This window comes from Coturnix japonica, chromosome 7 (genome assembly GCF_054131305.1).
Source record: "Coturnix japonica strain WE chromosome 7, WE-NBRP24, whole genome shotgun sequence".
Taxonomy (NCBI): Eukaryota; Metazoa; Chordata; class Aves; order Galliformes; family Phasianidae; genus Coturnix; species Coturnix japonica.
The window spans coordinates 20,423,962-20,450,005 of NC_140669.1; the positions used below are offsets into that span (position 1 = coordinate 20,423,962).

At 35.6% G+C, this 26,044-nt stretch overlaps 1 protein-coding gene across 6 annotated transcripts; it reads right to left on the reverse strand.

Moving 5' to 3' along the window:
* Nucleotides 1-25,742, reverse strand: CWC22 (CWC22 spliceosome associated protein). 6 transcript variants are annotated; one of them, XM_015868367.3, is made up of 20 exons: nt 25,713-25,742; nt 25,345-25,457; nt 23,725-23,792; nt 22,803-22,919; nt 22,444-22,701; nt 21,800-21,928; nt 20,610-20,778; nt 20,168-20,221; nt 19,229-19,364; nt 18,927-19,133; nt 18,754-18,816; nt 18,278-18,373; nt 17,699-17,780; nt 17,297-17,357; nt 7,809-7,886; nt 6,504-6,656; nt 5,603-5,730; nt 4,613-4,714; nt 4,297-4,493; nt 1-906 (listed from the first exon to the last, which is right to left on the reverse strand). In XM_015868367.3, the coding sequence occupies exons 2-20, from the start codon at nt 25,369-25,371 to the stop codon at nt 251-253; spliced, it is 2,781 nt and encodes a 926-aa protein (XP_015723853.2). In that variant the 5' UTR covers nt 25,372-25,457; nt 25,713-25,742; the 3' UTR covers nt 1-250. The 6 variants fall into 6 exon arrangements, with proteins under 6 accessions (XP_015723853.2, XP_085408791.1, XP_085408792.1 ...); XM_085552665.1 differs by having other exon boundaries at nt 25,666-25,742; XM_085552666.1 differs by having other exon boundaries at nt 25,562-25,742.
* Nucleotides 25,743-26,044: the final 302 nt, after the last annotated feature.

Sequence of the window (26,044 nt, forward strand, 5' to 3'; positions counted from 1 at the left end):
TTTTGCTGAGATCTTAACTGTTTTATTCACAAAATAAACAACTTCATCTTCCCAGAGGATGAATTCAACAGAAAGACTCAAAGTAACAGTTATAAAAAAGCAGTACTGAAAATTTGAAAAAGTCTGATAAAATTTACAAATGCAAACTACCACTTTGTACAAAATCTTTTTTAAAGAAAGTTTAGTCATATTTTTTAAAATACAGTTTTAACAGCTCAGAAATACACATTTATTTCAAACTGCTTAGGTCTTATTTTCGTCTGTGTGGGGAATTCTCCCTTCGTCTATCCTCATATTTTCTTGATTCCCTGTACTGGTCAGAGTAATGGTTGGATTTCTCTCTGAGTCTCTCTGAGCCATTTCTGTATCGGTGGTCTTCTTCCTCCTCCCTTGGACTTGACTTGTTATAGGATCTCTCTCCAGACTTAGATCTTTCCCTTTTTCTACTCCGATGTCCATTATCTCTGCTCCCATGTCTATAACTTTCATCGTCAGAAAAAGAAGCTCTTCTTTCTGCTTTCTTCAGTTTTGAATTACTGTGTTTATTTTCTAGATCCTTACTTCTCTCGTGGTTCCTATCCCTTCCACTATGGTAATCGTCTCTGCTATTAGACTCATCCCTCTGGTGGTATTTTGATACGTCATCTCTCCTATGCACTTCGTAATCACCTCTGCCATTAGATTCATCCCTGTGATGATATTTTGATGTATCGTCCCTCCTACGTGCTTCTCTCATATTTCGGTGATTTCTTTCTGACTTGCTCTCACTATCACTTCTGTCCTCTTGCCGTCTCCTTCCCATTTTCTTTTCAAGTGATTTCTTTTTCTTTTCTTGCTTTTTCCGGGAAGCTTTATCAGATTCTCTATTTTTCTTTTGTGTTCTTCTTCTTTTGGCTTTGGAAGCATCTGAAATTACAACAAGTTATGGAAATAAGGTTCTATTTTAATCAACTATTTGATTCATTAAGCTACACCAAGGGTTATATAGAAACACATTAGTGGAAAAACACTCCAGCTTTCGTTGTTATGCATTTGGCTGCAAGTTACAAAAATATGAGCTCTGCTTCTATCCCCCACCCCCATCAACCAAGGATTTTTTGCAATGGGACAAAATTCACCCATTTATCTGGTTGTATTACAGGCCTCATATTTTAATGTGAAAAGAAATTCTCCCTTGAAGTGTGAGCTAATTAACAAGCCCAGAGCTACATTATTAGTCTATGCTTCAGCATTTATCAGCACCTTCACTGTTACTAACACACGAACCTCACGAGAACAACAAGCAAGGTTACACCACATCCACAACAGTAAAAACAAGAAAATATGATGTCATGGAATAGTCTTCCACATTTCACCCTATTTACCATGACCACGCAGTTATCAAGAACATGACACATTGCTCCAGCTCTAACAGAAACCAAACTTCTTCCTCAACTTACAGAACATACAAACAAACCTGCACTTGAAAACAGAGTATTACTAAGCAGTCACATAAATGGAGTAACTCAAACCCAAAGAGTAACGTGTTGAACAAGAATCTGACATAACATGTAGGCTGTGAAGGAAATGCCTTCATATTTTACATGCTATGTACTGACAAAACTCCAACAATCAAGCTTCCCCCCTCATCTACTAATTTGTAACTGTGACACTTGCAAGGCTTTTATCCTTTATCTATCTGGAAGGGATGCCCGAATTCTTAAAGCCTGTATGCATCATCATCTTTTTATTGACTTCCTACAGAAAGACCAGGCAAGGAGTTTAAGCCATACATCAAAACACTCATAAAATTCCTTTCTGAAAGGTCATCTTTTCACGACCATCCATTACCTTCAAATTGTTTGCTTCACCGATTACTTTCTGGAAAAGCTTATCAGTCAATGAGTTTAAAACAGCAGATGGGGAAAAAACTCTTAACACTATACTAAGAAAGAAAAGCAGAATGAATTAGCTTCAGAAACTTTGTGGTACTGCAGCAATGTAACAATGACTCTGGTTTCTTTCCAGGAAGGATAATGCCAACTTGACAGCAATTTTATATCAGCTTCAGAACCCTAAGAAGAAAGGTCATAGACTACTGACACTAGGAACCACACGAAATAACATTAACATCTTCAGAGCTTTAAAATGTCCCCAGTTTAAACTGGGTCTACATACTTTTTTCAAGTGAAAAGTGAAATCATCATGAACACTAAAGAACAATGGAAAGTTAACAAGAAGGTTAAGAAGAGATGTTTTGATAAAAGCCCTATAGTCCTTAAAAATACACAAATACACGGATATTTTAGTTATGCCACAGTTACTGAGTGAAGGCAAAGCAAAGGGAGTGCAGCTGCTTCAAACCAGTAAATATTTGCTTTTAATTAGCAGAAAATATTTTCCTGTTTAATAAAACTTAGCTTTTGAAAACAATGTGTGACTACTTCAGAAACAGTCTCCATTTGAACCAACATCTGTATTTCTGAATGTGATGCAGTACTTATCTCAGAGGATCACTTTACTCTTCCTGTTTGCTCTTTGTTAACAATCTGCAGATTTAACTCAACAGATGTGACAAAGCAGTATAAGCAAACGGTGAATACTAAGTTGCAGTCATTTGCAGTTAACAATGGTTACTACATGACCTACAGTATCACATTAGTTAACTGTTTCTAACCAACTTCTGAAAGTACTGTATCCATAAAATGGATTTAATAGTACATCAAATATCTGAGTTCTACAGCAGCTGGCTAATCTGGCTGAACTAAAGCTTACTGGCACCCTGATAACATGCAATGATGGATCACTTTGGCTACATTTTAGAATAGTAAGCTTTCATTTTTTTCCCAACTCTAGCAAGTGAAAAGAAGCCTTCCCTCTGTTTGCAGCTTAAAAAATAAAATAAAATAAAATAAAAAAATCAAGCTATAGCCAGTAAAGGACCTTCATTTTATAGCAAGTCTGATTCACGTTTACAAGCATATAATTATCTCAAACTGGTATCCCACACATGACATTCAAGTACACAAAAATCAGAGAAAAAGTAAAACCAGGCTACTAAGAATTAAAACTACAAGTTTAATGACTGTATTCCTTAATGAAGGAAGGTCAAATAGAGAAGGTCAAAAGAGAAGGTCCTAAGATTACAAAAATCATGTGCTCATACTATTAGACTGAAGACTCGGTCGGTTTGTCACTAAGGACTTACCTCTCTGGTTCCTATCAAGCAGCTCAGCAGAGCTGCAGCTGTCTATGCAGGAACCATCTGGCTCTTTGCTGAACTAACGCCTTCTCTGACCCTATTTGACTGCACCCTCCTCTAGTGCTTTGTTGTCATTAATGTGATAGCTTTACGATGAAATGCAAATCAGATTTTGTAGAGGAACATTGTAAGAGAACAGAAACACATTTCCAAACACGAGCAGTTCACACTGCTTTTATTTTATTAATCTACATTTTCATTTCTAAGGCACATAATAAATCAAATTAATTTTGAATCAGCAAGCTTCTGAACTACAGAAAGTCATGCTGTGTTATCATCTGCTCATGTTATATAGGTGAGACCCTACACAGTAATTCATACTAGCAAGTACTTTACTGATTAAGCAATGCTTATGACACTTTATGTCAAAGAGAAGGATCTACAACAACAGGACAGCATAAGATGCTACATACTGATTGCAGCACAAAACTACAAAATACTAAGTGGTCAGCAAAAACTGATCCATCCTTGAAGATTTCCCTCAAGGCAAGAACCCTCACTATATCAATACACAAACTCTTCCAGAGGAAGAATCAGAAATGAAGAATAACAAATAGAATAAAACTCATTGCTAGAACTGATCAATGCTGCGTCTGAAGCACAAAGGGGTACATATTAACAAAAGAGGACGCTAGTAGTATCAAGATTACTCAACTAAACAGTGGAAAAAAGAACCAGATATTAGACCCCAGAGTTCCCCATTAAACATCCCATAGAGATATTAATACCAGCCCCTCCATTCTCCACTAGACTGTAAAGATAGCTCTGTGCAACACGTAACAACTGTGTAAGAAAGTCTTCTATAAAACAAAGTTCCTCAAATACTTAAATATGTAAGAATGGAACTAAGTTCTTCTATTTATAGAAAACATTTTTGTTTATATAAACAAAAAGTATTTTATAAACATGTAAATTAAAAAATATATATAGTTATAAACCACAGCAACAATGTCCAGAGCTCCTTTTTTCTAAAAACAAGTAGATGTAGCAATAACAGTAAACAGAAGCATAAAAGTAAATGACAGGTAAATAATTAGTTACAGATGCTGAAATACCTGAGTCACTGCTGTCGCTACTGCTAGATGAGGAGTCACTGCTGCTGGATGACTCTGAGCTACTGCTACTGCTGTCAGAATCAGAATCTGAAGAAGAGTCTGTATCCGAAGATGAAGATGAATCTGATGACTCAACATCTTGTTTCTGAGTCATTATCATCTTTGGTGCATTTTTCAGATGCTCCCGTAATTCATCCCTAAACAACAACAACATCATCAAAAAAACAAAAAACAAAACAAACAACATAAAAAAAAACAACTGAGAGGCAGGGGAGGAAAGCAAATATTAAATCAAGAAACCAAAAATGTTCCTTACGTTAGTCCTCCAAGGCCAATAGAAGTGAAGAAATTGATGGCAAAGCGAGTGTTTCTTGGGTTATCCCGAGGCAGCAATCCCTCAAAGAAAGGCTGCAGTGTTCTATTGAAAACAAACATCTAAATTAGTCAGTATGCCAGTTTAGCACTAATTCTCATTGACAGTAATAGACTTAAAAACGAACTATATCACAAAGCACAGTGAAAGTTCTCTTCATGCATTTTTCAACACTTACCTTGTTAACATTTGTGATGTATATTAACAAAATACTTCTGAGAGACTAATAATGCAGTGCCATAACCTGACAGTATGAAGAGCTTGAAGCCCTGAATAGATTTGTGAAAACATGATAGCTAATGATATTAAAGGATATTACTTGATAAACATGAAGAACAAAGATCTAGATAACTATGATGAAATTCCAACTAACATGGACCTACGATGGTCTAAATTCAAGCTTACATGAGCTAAATAATCTATTAAGTTGTTTAACAGACAACCCTACTAATGGGAAGTAGCTCTAGTGATCAAGATTAATACTGCCAGAACACAATGTGTTAAAAAACCACAAATGCTTAAAATAATGTTACTGACATATACTCAAAGACAAGTAACTAACCCTTGAAAAACTACAATTTTCTCCCAAATTTGCTCAGAACAAGCACCCACCACAATTTCTGCTAGCAAAACAATGAAATTATAAGAACTTATCAAGGGTATGTCTCTTACAAGTTGAACTGTCTTAACTATCTTTTGAAAAAAAAAAAATATAGCTTTCAAATATTCATGCAAGTAGCTGAACTTGTCAATGGTAGCATTCAATTTAATGGGACTCTGAGTTTCTAGTGACTGATGTTATAGGTGAAATTATTCTTGAATATCGCAGCTATAAAACCACAGATGTGGTTGAATTTGAAAACAGTTTTTTATCTGTACTCTTTCTGATAAATTAATTCCATTTACTGTTTTTAAAATAAAACTTCTACTTACATGTCCTTTAATCTTGCATTTAGATTCGGAAGTCCCATATATTCACTAAGTTCCTGAAAGAATATTTTGACAAAAATCCTACTGGAGGATGTGGTTGTTTCTTCACTCAGTATTATGCATTCCAAAACCTGAAAATGTTTAGGGAAAAAAACCACACAAATGAAACAAAGTATGTTCAAATTTAACTTTAAAACCTTTGGCCTCCTGAAATAACATGCAAAGGCTGTTTGTTTGTTTATTTTTGTTCACCGATGCACACTAATTCCTGGTCAAGACATTTTCTTCCTTGAAAGGTGTTTTTCTCCTCCTGACTCCTGAGAAGTTAAATATTTGAAATGGATGTTCTAAAGAGGTGAGATATTTGGATTAATCTGTGTGTGCCTGAAGAATGTCCATTACATTATATTATCTAACAAGAATAAACGTGTAAAGATAAGTAGAACTGTAATTAATTCTTCATTTTTAGAGTTACATTTTAATAGATCAGAATTCAAAACTACCTTTATCCTTTCAGCACTTAAATCCCAAAATGGCAACACGTTTAAAATTTCATATAAAAAGCTGGAATTTGTCTCCATGAAGTTAATTTTACATTTCTTTACACTTATTTTTGAGAAGCAGATAATTACACCGCTGATTAGCTAAAAAAGTACATTTTAATCAGCCAATTCCAGCTGAGCTCTGTAAAATAACAGCTCAGAGCCAGTAATGAAGAACTGTGGGAGATAGAAACAGGTTAGGATGTTCAATGGTCTATCTCAGAATACATTTAAAATAATTCTGTTTGCTACGAGTGCCAATACTTCCAAAACGTTGAATGAATGCTAAAATTACTTATTTCTGAATTACTATAGATTAATAATTAAGTAAAAGGCCTTTGACAATAGCCAGTTCTACTCACACTCCAGGGAATTGAATCAGTGTACAGCAGATGAGCAAACATCTTGGCAACATTCCTCAATTTGTTTGTTTCCAAACGATGAATGGTATCATATTGTTCCTTGAAAATAGCTTCAAAGGATTCCATATATTCTTTTTTTAACATGCAGAAACGCTGAAACAGTATTTTACAATTTAAACAACCAGATTAAACAAAATATTAAACATGCAAATAACGTATGCATAAATAACTTATGCAATGTAAACACAATGCTGCTAATATTTATTGCAAGACTTTCTGTTAAACTAATACTTAGAGAAAACACCTCCAAACAGATACAATTGATTGCTTTCAGCAGTTTGTCAGAGCATGAAATTCATCTGCATTGCAAAGTAGTAATTAAGAATTCTGACCTACAGCAAATGATTCAGCAATTTATTTTACTTCCATACATCCAGTATTCTTACTGGGTGTAACCTCTCTAATGCAACTTCATTCATGACATCAATGAATGGGTATTTAAGACCAGAGAGGCAGCGGGGAACACAGCTAGAGGCATAACACTTTGGACACGACCACTGCAGTGAACACAGAAATTAGCAGTTATGTTCTACAGCTTTTTAACATGTACATTCAAATGGTTAGTGCTTTATAACACGATGTCAGCAGAAATACTTCCTCCAATACTGAATTTAAAAAAACCTAAAAATTTCCAGTAAGCACTGGGAAGTAAGCACTTCCTATCATCAGAACTGCTTACTCCCTTAAGACAACTATTTGACTTAATGAGTCAGCTCTGTCAGTGTAAGAGTTAGGAAAAGGTCAAGTAAGAACTAAACATGACTAAATTTGCAGCCAGTTTGAGAGAAATGAAAATAACAAAAATCCAAGCTACTAGCTGTTTACTGGAGGACAACAAAACACAGAAAAACAGGACAGCAGTTACTGCTTTGTCTTATAAATAAGATCTACTGAGCAGCTGAAAGAAGAGTCTCAAAAGACAATTCTTAGCACTAAGAAAAGGATTTTTCCACAATACTTCTAACTTCTTTTGGTATCAATGCCTTGGCTTCCAATTTACTTTTCCACTGTAATAGAAAAATGGGAGGTCAAAAAGCAATAAAAGAAGGAGAAAATGAGTTCTCATTCAGCATTCACTGTGCTTGTTACAATCCAAATGTTAATTCAATCAATTAACATAATCATTTTCAGTATAATAAAGACTATTAGTTTTACTTATCTATTAAAATTGGTTTCACACAGTAAATAGAGTAAACCAAAATAAATTATCTACCATCAAGTGTAAAATGTGAAATTAGGTCTCACCCCTGCCAGTAGCCCAAAGAATTTCTCGTATGTTCTTTGCTGAGCGCAGCAGTCAAGTATCATGTTGCAGAGTTCTTTCTGATTTAAGAAAAAACAACATTTTCTCCAGGTAAATTTGCTGTAGCAGTATAAATATCATCACTAAGTATCATAATATTGAAGAAACGCTTACATGGATGCCAGCTTTGAAACAAGATTATTTATATAACTTCATTGGTAACAAAAGTAGTTTTCCAAATTTCTCGTGTTTCTGTATTTCCCTCAGGGTCTATATTTGAACTTCTAGCATTTGTATTTTCTCTTATGCTTAAGATAATGTTTTTAAGTGTTTTTGAACCAACTCACTATGTAATCTAATAACTTTAATAACTGACTTTACCACAGAGCAGAAAACAGCACTAATCCCTGCATCTAGAGAAAACACAGACAAGGAAATCCATATTTAATTACATCACAGGAGACCCCAGAATAGCTGGTACCTTAGCAAATGTTAGTTATCTTTATAACCAAAAGCTAGACTTGAAAATTAGATAAGATTCACATATATGCCTACCTTTGTAAGTAGGAGCAGATAGCTCATGCATGAAACCTATATACATCTTTACCTAAATCCTAAAATAATTAATTCAATTTTAAACTGTAACATTTCTCTAAGTAATGGGTATAATTCTACAGGCTTTTTTAGTCACTAAATAAGCATCTAGTAGTTCAAGCTCAAGACACATTTTTAAATCCTACTGCTAAGAAGAATCAAACAAAAAAAGCAGCGTATTTTATTTTTTAAGGAGTGAGAGGAACAAAAAATAAATGCAAAAAAAAAGCAAAAATCTAGCAAGAGCTCTGTTACCATTCTAAAATCTTACTTTTAAATAAGCTTTGGGCTATTTCAAGAGCAATAAAAATAGTTCAGAAATACTAACTTTGGCCTTGGCAAACTGATCTACCTAGACTTCCTTTCTAACTAAGGAAGCGAGATGAATTTTTCTTCTAAGTCAGCTGCTTTAGTCTCCAATTGGAATTGCCCTCTTGAAGAGCATCTCCCCTTCTTGGCTATGAAGGATCACAGGAAGCAGAGGTAGATTAGCCTCCCAAAGCTTTTACATGCACACATCAGTGATAGTCTGCCTTCCATCCCTCTCCTGTCCAGTGCATGTGAATATAACCATCAACTCTGGCAGTCCCTCAGAAGATACTAGCTGCCAGCTACCCAAAACAACCAGTTTCCTCCCACTCCACAAAAGGCAGCCTTCTTGGAAGTAAAGATACCTGTCCTTTTTTTCTGTTTGTTTTCCAATATAATCACCCCATGTTAATTATTCTATCACCCTCCAGCAGCTACAGCTATGGATACACATAAACCTTGTTTTCCTGACTACATAAACTGAGCGTATATTGGCATGGCTTAGGGCACATACAACCAAAGCAAATATTCTTGTATATGAATTAGAAGCCATTAAATATTGGGCTGCAGTTTCCCCCCAGTAATAGTATATTTTACCATATGACCTACTTCTCAGCATAAATCAAATTATCACATTCTCAAATAGGTTTTAGAGTCATGTATGTTTCACAATTATTTAAAATAAGCTTTAAATAAACTTGCCACTAAGCTTGCAATGTGAAAAGAAACATTTTGCCCATCACACACTGTTCCTTACTCAGAACAAACAGAAAGCCAACCATGTTTAACAAGAAGAAATAATCCCTTCCAAATACCAAGGCAGCAATGTATCAAACAGAAACCTAAGTTTGTCTAAAGGCACTCTTTTCAACACTGTCACACTGGGTTAGCTTGATATATTAAAATGCATATTAACTTTTTATATTATCCTGTTTTACAGTAATGCTTCAGTTAATCAGTTTTTAAACAATAAAAAGGGGCAAAGTGCTGATGCCACTGCTAATAAAGTCAGCAAGATTTGAAAAACAAATTACTTCTTTTCCTCATCTTAAATGCAATTACAACATCGGTATCCCCTGTGGTTTACAGTAATTAAATATTTTAACATTTTAATTAAATATTACAATGATTTCTAGGAGGGTATCTTGAATAACCACATGCATGAAAATAGCTTTGCCCACAGACATTCCTGCCAGTGTTATCAAAACAACTCAAGGTTAGGTCTAGAGTAACTGTCTTTCAGATTAAAAATTAACAAACTTGAAAATGATTTAATTATTTTTTGAGAGATGTGACAAGTTCACATAACAATTCAAGCTTCAATTATAGCTTTGAAAGGTTAGTTAACTCATTTTGTTGCTTCCAATGATAACACTTCTAAAGATGATTAAGGTGAGGAAAGCCGATGAGTTTTACTTCAGCATTTGCTTTTAAGAACGTAACAAATGCTCCCCAGTTTTAAAGTCACTTTGTATATTGTGCTGTTCAAAGCTTTTCATACAAGGCCAAACAAACAAGTATCCAGCTCTGCTCAGAAACTAAGTAGCACTATCTTGTCGTGAAGTAAATAAATACTTGAAAAATACCTGATGTCCAATACATATTAAGTGAATGATCTTTTGGGAAGATTTTTAACTCAATACTGTATTATGGAAAAATGCCATTTCCCAGAACTGCTGAGATGGAAAATAAGGAGAAAGATTTCTCTGAATAGAATGTATTTCTCTAAGTTTTCACTTAACAATTCCTATTCAAACAAGGTAATGGGTTGGATGGACTTCAGTGCAACCTTGCACAGAAATGATCTATTCTAAACCAGTATTACTATTTTAAAGAACATACATACCCTCACTCACTCCTCTACATTAAACCATCTTCACGCATAAGGGCTACATTAACTTCAGAAAGAGAAGATAAAATAACTCAGTTTTCTCACTCCTTTCTGATCCTGTTTTTCACCTTACATTATTTTCTTTTTCCTTTTTCATTCATTCTGCCTTGCTTCTTGCTATGATTTCTTTAAGAGCCGCTACTCCTATTTCAGAGCTGACCCACAGGTGTCCTCCGAGAGGAGGCAACTTGTTTTTATACATGGTTGCAGTGCTTTCATCAATGTTATTCCTCATTCTTTTCTATTTTCTTTCAGATGTAGTTTATTTTACTACCTTTAAACCTGTCCAAACCACTGCTTATTGTAGTGCATGTAACTCATGTATGTCTACTTTTTCCAGCATCTCCCTCTTCCTTCCCTCAGTTCTCAGAATTATTGCATGGAGCCAAGGCTGATGAAGGGATAGAAGGTGCTTCAGTAGCAGGTGGTCTGGCAAACTACATGTAACGCTTTTGGCAGCTCCCATGCTGCCTCCAGGTCTGTCCTCTATTAAGTCAGCTGATGGTTCTTCAGCTTCTGTTATCCCTTTGCCTACCTTTTTATGTTTAGAGAATTGTATAACTAAAGTTGAATAAGCCCACCAGAAGACCTACAGGATTTTGTGTAGGAAAAACAAACAGGATATAAGGATATATATGTATTTAATTGTGCTGCTCTAAGTTCACTTCCTGCCACAAATCTGCAGCACATATGGAAGTCTCTAGTAAAACAATACATTGAAGCCAAACAGCATATGCTTCCTTTCAGCCTGAAAGGTACATGTGTAAAAATTAAGTCAAGCCACTAAGGTGACGTGAGCAATTCCATCTTCATAGCCTAAATGCATATACAGAGGTTTGCAAGACCAAAGCCTAGCCAGAACTCTAGCTAACAACAGGTACTGGTAATACAAAAATGTAACCTCCTTTTCTCTTCTGTATCTTTAATTTATAGATGGCAATATATACCAAAATAAATGCAGAAAGGGCAACAAGCTTCTCAGCTACATAATGAGATCAGCTATTTCTCCATCATCAATATTTTTATTAATGTTAAAGATAGTCAGTTAAAGGAAACTATTTCATATTTATTGGGATCATTTTAGTAAAAACATCACTTACCAAAGTTAAGAAATGCATGCATCCCAGTTCCAAAAATAAATAAATAAATAAATTTAAGCCTAGTCTTCAAAGACTTGGGGAAAAAAATAACAATAAAAAAAGCAGTGCTAGCATTTTCTCATTGGAAAGATAAATAAGACAAACGATGGCATCTTCTAATAGATTTCATGTATTTTATAAAGGACATTTTTAAATCTAAGTTAGGTTTCTGGGACTTCATTCCATATATACATGGTTTAGAAGTTTCCCCTTAATCTGTTACTATTTATTTCCAAGAGATGCTTTGAACAATTCAGCTACACAACTAGTTATTTTCTCCTGCAAATGTGTACACTTTCACTTGAAAAACCATCACAAAATCAAATTTGTAGTGGAAGTCTGGACCCATCCCAAACAAACACAAGGCTACTGGTAATACTGATCATTCTTTCCCTCCTTAATACCTTTTCAAGTCACCTAGGGAACAGACCTGAAGCTAAGAAACTATCATCTACACACCATGGAATAGTCTAGACATCAATTCACAAGGCACATAACCTAACCTATCCATCCTACGTACTGAAAAAACACGCTGTAAATCAAAGGACCATTAGATATACTCCTAGGATCGTACAAATTGTAAAGGTACAGCCAAAGAGTTTAAAAAACCAAAAAACCAAAACCTTCACTATGCCGTATATTAGTTGTGGTCTCTCAGAGGAAACTGCAAGCAAGCCCAGTCCTATTGCTACACAAGTCTTAACTAAATTAAAGGCTCACAAAATAAATAAATAAAATTACAGTCCTGCAATAATAGAGAGGGAATGGAAAGACTTGAAGATGACCATGTATTATAGATATTAGCAAGGCAGTGAATTAACTATGGTGCAACTACCAAACCAAACAAATTGGGAGGCCCCATATTTGACAAAAGTAAACCAGTGAATCTCTGAGATCACTGACTAGACCAGAATGGAGTTATCAGGTTTAGATCATCCCTCTCCATACCAGCTTCCAGGACTATGCTTTCACTGAATGTCAAGTCAAAATAAGTACTCTTGTTATCTTCAAAACTAAATTAAGAAATAGCATAAGTGAGACAATCTCAACCCCCCCACCCCAAAGTAGGACTGTTTTCAGGAAGTGTGACTCCATCCTGTAAAAATGAAAATGTGTCAAATGCATGCATAATTCTTTCAAGGCTGTGCTTAAAAAAACTTCTCATTTCAAATAAAAAAGAAAGACATTCTGTGGTCCATTACTTTTGTTTTGTATAGACATACTGAAGGTAAGCTCTTTTTATAGAAGAGGCCCTAATTTGGTTTAGCAAAGTTCCAAGTGTTGCTGTATACAAATTCAGTTTACATCATAATCAATAGGAAGAACAAACCAAAGCCAATCTGTTTTATCCAAATTCTTGAAGAGCAAGAACAATATGTGTATTTTTTTCCCCTTGAGAAAGACTGAAGAAGAAGGTAAGAATCCTTTATGCGGTCAGCTTGAATGACACCTCAGTCCTTTATAACTAAGTATTCTGTAACTGGTAAAAAATAAATAAATAAAAAAATCCAAACACAAAATGCATTCCAAAGACACATTTCACTAAAGGAGGAGCAATTCTCCAGGTAAGTACTTGCTACTCCTGTCTAGATCCAAACTACCATGAAGATTCTCAAATAATTTTCTTTCAGCTAAAAGCATCAAGAACTGAAATACACTCTCTTTCAAGAGCAGCAATAACAAAACCTGCTAAGGGAAAGACAAGTGAAAAGCCCATTTCTGACATTTTTCTTTGGGCTTGTTTTTTTGTTTTTTTTTTTCCCCTGTCACAATTTTGAAGCCAGAAGAACTGGTAATACCACATTCCTCTACGACAGTTTTAACTTAAATTTTCTTCTTTGGCAATGCATTGGATTCACACTGTTTTAATACAGATAATAACAGCACTTTAAGAACAGAAGTAGTTCTCTCTGCCAAGATCAAACATATGCCCAAAGCAGAAACTGAAAAGCTTGTTTAGAACAGCTTGTCACAGGCTATAGTACAGACTACAACAAAGCTCTTCAATTTTTGATCTGCATGCTTCAGCTGGGTCTAAAAAAAAATAATAAAAAAATAATATAAACAAACAAACAAAAACACACTCAGAGAAAAGGTTTTTAAATTTGTTTGTTTTTTTAAGAATGGGGTTTATTACTTTTCTTTTTGTGGTGGATTTGACTCACCCTGGTATGTTTGATCTGTTCCTCTGCATTAGGCTGTAGTATTTAAGCATTCAGAATATCAAATTCAGAATTTTATGTTCATTTATTATTTAAAAAAAAAAAAAAGCAAACAAATGACAAATGAAGAATTGCAATTGATATCCTTAAGTTGAAAGCTGGGGCAGAAAACTGCTTGTAAGCTTGCAACAGAAAATTGTGCAAAGTTATTTTTAGATAGAGAATACAGAGGTAAAGAAACTTCTCAGCCAAGAAAAGAAGACATGAAATGAAAGGATGAGGTGTAGATGAGTATTCTAAGAAGAGGGACTATGTAGCTGGAAACTAAAAATTAACTATCCAAATTAGACAGAAGTATAAGATGTTTGTGCTTAATAGCATTCTTCATTTCTGAAAAAGCACTTCAGTTCATAGCAGAATGAAAAATGTCTCAATTTCAAGCCACAGCACAACAGCTTACTGAAGAATAAATAAATAAAGATTGCCAGCATTCCCATCAACACTGAGCAGAACCTATACTGTAATGCCAAAAAGCATTATTAATTTGTACTGCTCCATACGTGATCTATTTGAACCTTAAACCTCTTCTGCAGATCTGAGATCAGCACAGCAGACCCACGACAGGCATTACCCATACCTATACTTCTGTTGCAAAGTGCTTGATGTGACAATCTGTGATTCAACCACTGACAGAAAGTGTTGAATTCAAGTCAGCCCTGCTCTATCACACTTGAAATCTCTGCACGTAAAGATTTGAGACAGCTGTCTGCAAGAAAGTAATTAAGACTTTATTAGACTCGAAACTGTCACTCACGACTTCAGGTTCCAAATACTCTTAGTAGTTTTTAGGTAGCATTTCACAATTCATTTACTTAAAGCTGTGGAATACAGTCTTACTGACAAAATTAATGAAAGCTGGTTTTTATTTGGTGAAGTCTTCTGAAAGGAAGAAATTCACATTTAACATAATTAGAAAACAAATTTTATAATGAAAAATTAAAATTTTCCAATTCTTTAAAGAATAGAACCCACACTGAATGACACTGGAATTAACTCTACTATGTCTGCCTCGTGATAACTGCCACTTACAGCAGGGCAGGCACAGAGAATGAGCTCAACAGGGTCTTCATTAAATTAGAACTGAGGCCAGCATAAAGGTTTTATGGAAAAACAACCTACAAGCCATGGCATCATCACCTCTCCTACATGCAAACTAAGCTGCAGTTTCCTTACAGGAACAAACAGGAGTTTATCAAACATTTCAGAAATGTATCAAGAATGGTTAAAGATTGGAATCAAAAGGAGTGAAAAAATGTTGGGCAAGATCCAGCATCTTCCTGAAAAACTGGTTCGTGGAACTTTCATTTAAAGGAAAACGAACAAAAACAAAAAGGGGTGGTGGGACAGGGAGCTTAATGGCTAAACAAATTCATCCTGTGACTTGTTTCGGTTATGGAAGTAGTGAGAATAATGTCAATGAAGGCTTCATTTAAGAAGATATGGGATATAAGATAATCTTTGTTGTTTAGAAATAGAGTCAAATTAGACAGAACCTTAGTTATATGGATCACATAACATTTTTTTTTTTTAAATAGGATGCTATGCTAACTGCAGCCAACCATCTACACACCACAAATTTTAATACTCAAATACAAAACCTTGTATTAATCTGTCTTAAAGTAGCTTTTTTCAGAGCATGTTAAAAGTTGATATTAAAACCTGTCACGATTACAGAAATTTGAACACTTAAATAATGACAGGAAAAGATACACTGGAATGAAACATGAGGAAAATGAAGTAGTGCTGTCCAGAGATGTAACCAGACAGCTGACAGGATAACATGTTTTGTATCTCCTCATCATTTTTCTTTAAAAATACATCAAAGTCATTCCAGAGATTACAGTCTTGCTGGTGAAAAGCTGCCATATTCTATTCAATACTGTATCCTGATTGATTACTAGTAGTTCCATATACAGACTGTCAGAAAATTTAATTTATCCATCATTTCTTAAGTCTCAAAACTCGATCTGGAAGTTCCTTTGAGAGCTCTCCTGCAAAACTAAGAATGACTAACAACTTCTGCTTTTGCAGCGCAGAAGAAAAACACACATTTACCCATTTCTTCTGTGTACAACAATGTTCTTCCATTTCTAAAATTGTTACTGAGAGTAGAAATTCCTCAAAGCTCACAATTTTCTCTATTTCTATAAAATACTTCACAGGACTATGTAATAAAAAAAGATTAACACTTGGTAAAAGCACCACATAAAGTGTATGAGAAGTTAGACATTACATTCATCCGTGTTTATTTGCTTATTTTCATTTTTAAGTAAGGCAACCCACAAAAAGAAAAAGAAAATAACCTAACACCCAATTCTAAGTCAAATCTTACAAAAGACCTAGTTTTCCAGAATGAAGTGGTGGAAAAGTCTACTGCTTTCCGCACTTCAGATTCTGACTAAAGTGGGTTTTTCTTTTAAATATATGTTTTTTCCTTGCAGTTCTTGACCACAAAACAGACGACAGCTGAGAGCTGGGATTAAACACCAGAAGCTGAGAACCAGTGAGCAGACCAATTACTAAAGCAATGGTGCTCAAGTTATATCTGCACAGTATAACATAGTTTGTGCATTCCTGACTGTTATCTATGCGTTATAACTGAATTGTTTTTCTGCAACACAGCATTTTTTTCCCACTACTCAGAATTCTTCAGGTTATAGCTTCACTGGAAACCAGAACCCAATGCATGCATTTAGTGTTGAACCTTTAATTTTGTGCATGAAATGAATCAAATAAGACAAAAATATAGCAGTCACCTGAACTCTGAAATTACTTTCATGTGAATTGTTTACTGGCTAAAGGACAATTTTCCTTACTTGAGAACACACCTGCCTGCTGATCTCCAAGACTAACTGGCATCCATACAAAAATTGCTTTAAATCAATACACAGTATTACTAGGGAAAATAAACAAAAGCAACTATCAAAAACTGGAAGTAACGACGTGATTCATTCTTTTAATACCATCTTGTATTTCAATACCTGCCTGAAAATACCTCGATTCTCTTTCAGAGTCAGAGTTCTGAAAATGTCTTCCAAGTTACATTATTTTTGTTACCGGATAACCATTCCAACAGTCCAACCAATAAATCTTTCCAGGCTTTAAACAAACATTTTAAACTGCTTGTCAGCAAGGAGCAATTACACAAGAGAAATGTGTTAAGAAATATGTCATCCTACATGCTCTAAAGGTTTAAAGACATCTTAAGTAAAAACAGTTGTAAGGAGATGCTGTCATTCATCTACTTGCTACACAAATTAGGTCCCAGGACAAGTAAGTATTCTAAACTCTACACAGCTATTTCATTTAATAGCAACAAAGAAAAATAAACTTACTGTTTGACTTTCAGGAAAATCCATCTTCAGCAGTTTGTGAGCACATTCTTCAAAGTCTAAGCTGAAATAAGTTGAAAAAAAGCAAACAAGTTTTCTTCTTATCCGTGCAATATACAGCTATACTAAAACACCTGAAATCCACTGACTTTCGTTCAGTCAAAAGGTTTGATTGGAGCAGTATTCACAGACTTAGCAATCTAACTTGAAAAGTATTGTAGAACAACAATTTTTGCTTGGAATGATGATTTAAGAACCCACTGTCAAAATCATAGTCAACTTTCTAGCCTTTAAATCAAGTTCAGTATTTTTTTTTAATGATATGCTAAAGCAGGATTTAAAAAATAAGAGAAATTCAGTCACACCAAAAGAAATGCAGCTGTGTATGAATTATACAATATTTACCTTGACTGAATAGCAAGATAAATTGTACGACGGAAGGAAACCAGGTTAATTTCTGTCTTGTCATGGACAGTAACTTTCTGGCCTGTGAAAGAAACACAGTTTGGAAATAACAAAGCATTACAATGTATTTTATACATCTACATATCTTGTAGAAAATATTTGTTTTTATTATGTCTGTACCACATTTGTGTAAAAATACCTTTTGTGGAAATATTTAAGACTTGGGCAGTAATGTGTTTGTATATTTATTTCTATCAAAGTAAAAAATTCAAAAACAGTGTTCACTTTATCTGTGACTAACAGGTAAATATTTAGAGATATTTAGAGTTACAGAAAGCCTCCTTTTAAAATTTAACTCTTTTATTATGTGCTACTATTAAACATTTATATTTCTGACTAACTGCAGATTAAAGCCTCCCTTAACACTGTAGTGTTCTTAGTTATATAAAACTTGAAATAGAAGTCAAGGTTTTCTTCACAGTTCAACCTACAAAAAAAACCCCGTGCACAAAGAAATCCCAACAACCAAAAGACAAACAAAACTCCAAAACAATCAAAATTTGCCAGTCATACACTTACCATCCTCATCCTCCTCTTCATCTTCCTCTTCGTCTTCGTCACTACTTCCAGCCTCTTGATCTGCTTCAGACTCACTGTCACCTTCATCAAGAATTTCTGAAAGAGCAGCATGCCGCATTAAAGGTGCACAGAACATAGTAGTTTCATTACCGAAAAAACAATTGATCTAACATCTAAGAGCAAAAGGATATCTCTGCTGGAAAAGGTACATCACAACCAACTTAAAACACAGCTGTAGGGACAATACTGAGGAAAGGGACAGGAATACGTTGGAAAGGAGTACGACAAACTCAAAGGCAGTTATCTGGGACACACATGCCACCCGCTGTTAAACAGTTAAACTGGTAACGATAGTTGGATAACTGAACAGCATACAAAAAACACAAAGTACATGAACACATATTTTACATATACCATGCATATATAATGTGTAGTAGACTATATATAACGTATAAAACACAAGTACACACACCTACCTTTCTTGAGCGCTTTGTATTTCTCCTCATTTTCCATAAAGTTGGGATCCATCTTGAAAACATCTTTAAAATAAAAAAGAATCCTTAAAATACAAAATGAAAATAAGACTGCATACCAAATCTTCAGTTTGTTTTTGTGAAAAACACAATCATGTAAGATATTTCTAACTTACTGAGAACATCCTCTGGGTTGTATTCATCTTCTAAAGGTAACATGTGAGTAAACTGATCTTCCTCTTCCACTAGATCTAAACCCTCTGGAATGATTGGATGATCCTTGAAGCCATCCTTCCGTACAGCAAACATAACTTCTATCATGTACTGAACACGCATGTCAATTTTAGATTCATGGAGAATGTGACGAAGACGGTCAAAGATTGCTTTGGAAAAAGTGGAATATTTAATATGTAAAAGGACTTAACATTAAGTTAATCACAAACAAGAAAAGGCTAACGTGTTGGCTCATTATACATACCATTAATACCTCTAGGAGAAACTTCTGTTAACTTGAGCCCACTCTCCTTAAGGAACCCAATTGCTACTTCAATACTGTCATCAGTAGGCCTTTCAAGAAGCAAGGTGAGCATTTCCAAACACAGAACCTCATGAGCCTTTAGAAAGAATATCAGTAAAGAACTAGAATTTACAACATTTCTTTGAGGATGTCACAATAGTTGTTTAATCAGACAATGAAGGCAATACACAGGAAAAAAACTAATTAAGAGGTAGTCAACATTTTACTCATAATTTAGCTATTTATATTTACACCATCTTCACAGTCAACATGACTATACTTCTGAAGTGTGGCTACATTCTAATAAACATTTTAGTGAAAAAACAAACAGAATGCATTTATACAGATCAAATAAAATAATTCTTAGCTAACTAGTTTTAACAGTGCACAATCTTTCAAAATAACTTCAAGAAGTAATGTTTCAAACTGAGATATTTTATACATCTGGGATAGAAATCCTGGTAATTCTAACACAGAAGATGGTGGATTAGGGAAAGATACAGATTTGATTCAAATGCAACTGAGTCTGATCCTGCCTACAGACTTAATGATCTTTGTACGAGATTACAGTGCTACAAGAAAACTCCACTTAGCACCTGTGGGAATTCACTTGCTTGCTAACAGAAGCTATCAGAATACTATCCCAAACATATACAGTTTTGGGAAGCTCTGAGTTGTTAAATACACTGGCAAGAGATGATAACTTCACAGCCACATTACCAGACAAAATCTCTTATAAAAACTCCCAACAACTTACAGCAAGCACTAACAGGAAATATTAACTCAGCTTTCCCATAACTTACAGAAAAGGGGAAGTATATATAGAGCTACCCCTATCTTGAAGATAAAATAAGTAGAAATCCATATAAAGTATGAGCAAGTGAAAAGAAAGTAACATACCACATTCTGATTCATCAAATGTGCAACAAACTTCGAAGATGTTAGACAGAGTTGCTGCAAAAGAAATAAATAACGGGAAACTGTAATATCTTACACGGAAGAAAAACTCGTAACTGAGACATTCTATACTACAGCCAAATTGAGTCATGAAAATAACTATTTTGGTGTATTGGTAATTATGCTACCATTAGGACTGCATACTTTCAAGTAAAATATAAAAAGAACCTCACATTTCCAAGCTGAAATCAGTAGCCAAGCTTTCACGATGTGCAAATACTACTTTATTTAATGTACTAATGTTAGGTGAAGCAGAATGATACAACACAAACCAGAGGTCTTGGCAGTGTTACTTTGAAATACCTAACCTGGATACACTCAGTACAAGATTAAAACAGAAGAATTACAAGTTTTAGCATGTTGTTTCTTCACACTTCTTACATACCTTATCATTTCTGCGATATCCTTTGCGAAAATTTAGTATCAACCTCTTGAGAATCAATTCACCAATATTTGGAAACTTTGAATTAATAATTGCCACAAGAGCCGCATACACATGGGTAAAAATTGGAGAGGCACCCTGAGCTTGCAAAATGGATCTAGACAGCAATCCCCTGCAAATATACATAAGTTTAAGAATACAGTTTTTCGTATAATAACTTAACGTTGTCATCCATTATGTATCACAAAATAAGATTGCATAGTTTGAATAGTTATAAAGATGCTATACGGTCATTTTCAAATAGTTATTCACTGAACAACAAATGGAGTTTTACAGAATGAGCTGCCTAAATGTGCCCAAGTTTAGAAATCCTTAAACTGATACCTTCTCTTTCATCAGATATTATCTCTATTAAAACTGTATTTTGAAGCAATAAGCATTTATTTTGTATCCTGCAATTACCCCATATTTTTAAAAATGCAGAGCTTTGAAGTTTGTATGACTGTTGTTTTTTTTCTGCACACGGTTGAAAAAAATCTTATCTGTGAGAGAAAAAACAACTGTCCTGCAGTTCTTTATAAACAACAAAGAACTACAATCCAGTAGAATGAACTACCCAAAGAAGCAAAACTAAATTCTAAGAAATAGAAATTTTATTCTCATAAAAGCTCCCTAAAAATAAAAACATACCTAGGTATGATAAAAGCATAATAAGTAAAGCAATGTTTTTTTCAGTGCTTCATTCAGAATAACATTCACCCTAACTATGGTTTGGAACACAACTTATTTTTAAAAGACCACTTTTCGGAGTCTAAATGAAGAGAAGCAGAGGGCTCATGAGATAATAACAGTTACACTGAGAGAGTTGAAAAGTCGGGAACACAGAAAGAAATAGACAGGCACACTTAAATTTCAAGTCATTCAAGTAAAATCAGTAGATATAGATAAAATAAAAAGAAAACATACTATCTGCTCAACTGACTTATTCTTTCAAGCATGTACTCCCTCCTCTACCACTCTGCTCCCAGCCCCTTTCCTCAAGCAGGGAGCCCCTATGCATAGGAAAATATAGCTAGCCTAAGATAAACTTCAAGGTCAGATTAGTAACCATATACTAAACATGCAGTGATGCAGGAATGAACAATATACATATTAACATAAAAAAAAGTTAGCTCAAATATTTTAACATTTACCTTCCTCGAACAATATTCTCCTGAAGCAGCTCATGAATAATGTTTTCTATATTAGAAACGTTTACTTTATTGACAAGACCATTGATGGACTTCTTCAAGGCTTCCCAACTCATCCTCTGATACGCCAAGCTATTACAAAGGCATCACAAATTAGTAAAGAATAAATTTGTGGCAGCAAAGTTATAAATACAAAAATGTGAAGATACAATATACTAAATAAAATAACTAAGAAAATATTCACTGTATAAACATGAAGACTAGCTCACAATTATACATCAAATGACTACAAACCCACCAAACCAACATGACATGCCAAAATGTAGTTCCCCATATGTTATAACCCACAACTTTTGTTTCTCCAGGGCATTAGGAAAAGAAATCCCATTTATCCTCTGTATCCTGCTCTTCCATTAAGAGCTGAAGTGGACAGGATCATAATCTGATTTGTTATTTTTGTTGTTGTCTGTTTGGCTAGCATTTTGCTTTACTCAGACAGGTAGAGAAGGAAGAATACAAGAAAAATGGCTCATTTTTTTTTCCTGATTAAAAGATACCTCAAAAAGTGTCCCATTTATAACAACACTCCTTAAAACCCTTTATAGTTTTGTTTTTTAGGATGAATTCTAATGCTACCTTCAACTCACCTATTTTTATCAGTTATTTGTTCTTGCATCATCCTGAGCTTGGCGGGTGGAATATATGCACCACCTGTGCGAGTAAGGATTGGATCCACATCTTCTTTCTTCTTCTTCAAAGTGGCCTCTTCATGAGTATTTGAGCCCTGAACTGTTGACCTCTCTGGACTCCTATGATCAGGGGAAGAGTGTCTTCTCTTCCTCCTTCGATCATAATCTCTTTCCTCCCACTTTTCATAGTATCTGTCTCTCCCTCTTTCCATCCTTCTATAAAGTTAAAAAACAAACAAACAAAAAAAGATGTTTTCATCTTTTGTTTTTAAAATGAGTACCTTCATATGAATTGAAAAACAGGTGTCTGTATTCACCTTCCTTCTGAAGATCTGTCATCATAGTACTCCCTTCTTGAATATTCTTGGTCATATCTGCTGTCATCAGAGTATCTTCTTCTTCTGGGAGATGGAGATCTGTCACGCTCTACATCTCTATTCACAAACCAAGGCACAAAATTCACAGTGAAGGGATTAGAAAAGCTATGCTATTAATAACTACTTGCAATGCAATCTGTTACATACACACCAACAACTCTACTTGTGCACTCTGCTCTTAATATGTGCATCACTCGAACGCAAAAAGTTCCCTTTTTAAATAACACATTGCCAGCCAGCAAAAATAAATAAATAAATAAAAAATCAATTGAAGCACCTTAAAAGGAAGCACCACCTAGAATGTAGGAGTAAACACTAAATGTCAGTAACATCAAATACCAAAGGCAAATGCCACACTTTGCATTTCTTGAAACACATACATTTATTTCAACTACTTTTGCTGGTGGTGCATGAAACAGAAAAGATGCCATTAAAAAGACTGCCTTCAAGATATTTTATTCCAATTAAAATACAAAATATAGGTAAACTGCTAATGCTTCATCTCCTGCATCAGTAGACTGTGCTTCAAACAATACTTGTACACCTCTTGCTGGCCTCCGTAATCTTGCTACAAACATCAGTTCTGTTCCACAAAAGACAGTGGTATCTAATTTCCATTTTCAAGATCCTTGAGATTTTAACTGAGAATTGTTAAGTATTGAGTCTTAATGACAAATCTCTTTGACTACTGCTTTGTATACATGTAAGCATTTTATTCAACCTGCAATTATTTCTCATGGCTGTTATGGTAGTTACAAAACGATACTATATTCAGTTTTAATCTGTGTTGCTTGTTTTCATTTTTCTCTCCCTAGGAGGTAGGTATATACAATTACAGGGTATATAAATCTATCATTTCTACCTGTCCTCTGGAGTCAAACTTCTGTGCCGTGGACTGTACTTTTCTTTCCTTTCATGACTGGACCTATGCTTTAATAAAAGAGAAAAAAAAAATCAACTTCAAAGTTATAAAAGAATTAGCATGAATGCCATATGTTGACATCAAGGCATACGATGGCTTTAGCCCACTACATATTTATATGAAGAAATGGTAATCAAATAAAGCTAATAGCAGTCAGGCTCGTCACAAGGAGAGAACACATGCTTAAGCAGCTGCTACAGGATACTCTAAATGCTAAGTTCTTTCATGATTTCAAGAGGCTGAACACATGACAAATCATACGTATTACTAAAGGAAATCACAAATTGGATGAGACTGAGTATTTTCATGGTTTACCCTACTTCTAAATACTTCACATGGCATTTGCTATGGATACTACCAGAGAAAGGCTAGATCCGACCTTCAGTCTGTCTTCCTCTACTGTTTTCTTCATCCATACACCCCTTTACACTTTGTTGCATCATGTACAACACTGTTAACAGACTTCTACCTGTCCTTGCTTGGCAAAGGGCAAGCATATCTTCCCCCTTCTGAAGATTTTTCCAGTTCACAACTTCTTCATTATTTCTAACCATCACTGAATCATTCATAGCCTCATAAATTTTACATAGATAAATTTAATATACTTAATAACAACGTGGGAAAAGTTGGCTCTTTTGGTGACAGTCAGTTCTTATGAGCTCTACAGCACCTGTCCTGGCCCAAGGAGACTAAAAGAGACAAGGGTTCCCAGGAGTAAAACAATGTTACCGATGCATCTGTCACTAGGAGTTCTCAGGTCTCCTGGCAAAAGCAACTACATTTGTTCAATAACTTGTTTCCCTCAGCAATTCCCGACCAGACTTCTTGCCACAGGGTGCAGTATCCTTCCCAGCCCATTTCCAAAGCACCCGAACAACAATCCTGGTGAAATGGTTTATTTTGACAGGCGAAGGAGCAGTACTACAATCACCTGGTCAGGAAGACATGAGAACATACCTATCTATCTTTTGAGCATTCCTATCAAAAAACACTTTGGTCAGAAATGGTGGAATGTAACTGGGAGCAATGAAGCCCAGGCAGGGTTGAATGCAAGAACCCCAAGAAAAGAAGTAACAAAGATTTCACTTAAGTTCACTGAAATCCTAGTGAAAAAAACGTGGTATTTCTACACCCCATTTTTCCTCATTGCTTGTAGAGAAACCAGCCCTCCCATCCACTCAGAAATGTACTCAGCCTTTACAGGTAAAGTTCAATTTCCACACTGAGAAACACAGCCAACACAGTAACTTCTACTTGCCTTTTCTTCTGTAAGATCAGCACCCCTTTTTTCTGTTCCCCCACATTTATGTTCTCTGTTGAACCATCATTCAGCCACTTTTGTTTTACTATCACATACCAATGACATTCAGAACTTCCACTGTGAGGACAGCACGCACCAGCTGCTGTAACTCACTGACCTTAACTGTAACAACCTCAATTGTCAGTGGCCACACTCACGACCGTTTGCCTTCCAATTTGTTCTATTTAATACAGAATCAACTGAAACCCAGCCATCAGCAAGAAGAGAATAATACACAACGTAGGCTTCAGGGCACTTACGTTTATTTGTGTCACCCTGCTCTTCATCTCGACTTCTGCTTTTTTATACAAAACTCACAACGCGCAGCAACGGGAAAATCCAAAGCGGAGTCAGTTCACCCGGAACGTTTCATCTACGACACACAGACGACAGCGAGGATTTTATAACGCACAATATCAACGTTACGCTGCCGTGACACAGGCCCAGCCGCGCGGCGCCCGCTCCTTCTGCCCGTACCCCCTGAGCCGCGGCCCGGGACACAGGGGCTCAGTTCGGACAGGGGCTCAGTCTCCTCGTGGGGGAGGGAAAGGGCAGAAAACAAAGGGACAATCCCCGTTCACCTCACTTGGGCCTCGCCAAGCGGCCGCAACCCCCACCCCGCACCTACCGTTCACCACCGCGTACCGCCGCCAACGCCGTCACTTCCTGCGGAAGCGATACGTCACAAACGCGACGCGCTGAGGCAACGCCCAGCGTGAGGTGCCGGGCTGCGGTGCACCATGGGAAATGTAGTGCGGCGGTGGCGGTGTGCGGCCGCCATGTTGTGGGGAGGGAGGTTGGGGGGGGGTGAGGGCTGCAGCGCCCTTAGGTCCGCTATTTTGTTTAAAAATGGTGGTAGGGAGCGATCGGGAAAAAAGAACAGAGCAAGCAAGCAGACATAAACACCTTCAATAGGAAATGAATTGATGCTGTCATCCGAAATTTGGGAATAAAGGCATT

Coding starts and splice junctions, on each gene's coding strand:
- CWC22 (XM_015868367.3), bottom strand. CDS start 25,371: ATGAAGAGCAGGGTGACACAAATAAAC. Junction 20,779..21,799: donor GAGAATATTGTTCGAGGAAG/GTAAATGTTAAA, acceptor GTATATTTGCAG/GGGATTGCTGTCTAGATCCA. Junction 5,731..6,503: donor CTGATTCAATTCCCTGGAGT/GTGAGTAGAACT, acceptor AAACATTTTCAG/GTTTTGGAATGCATAATACT.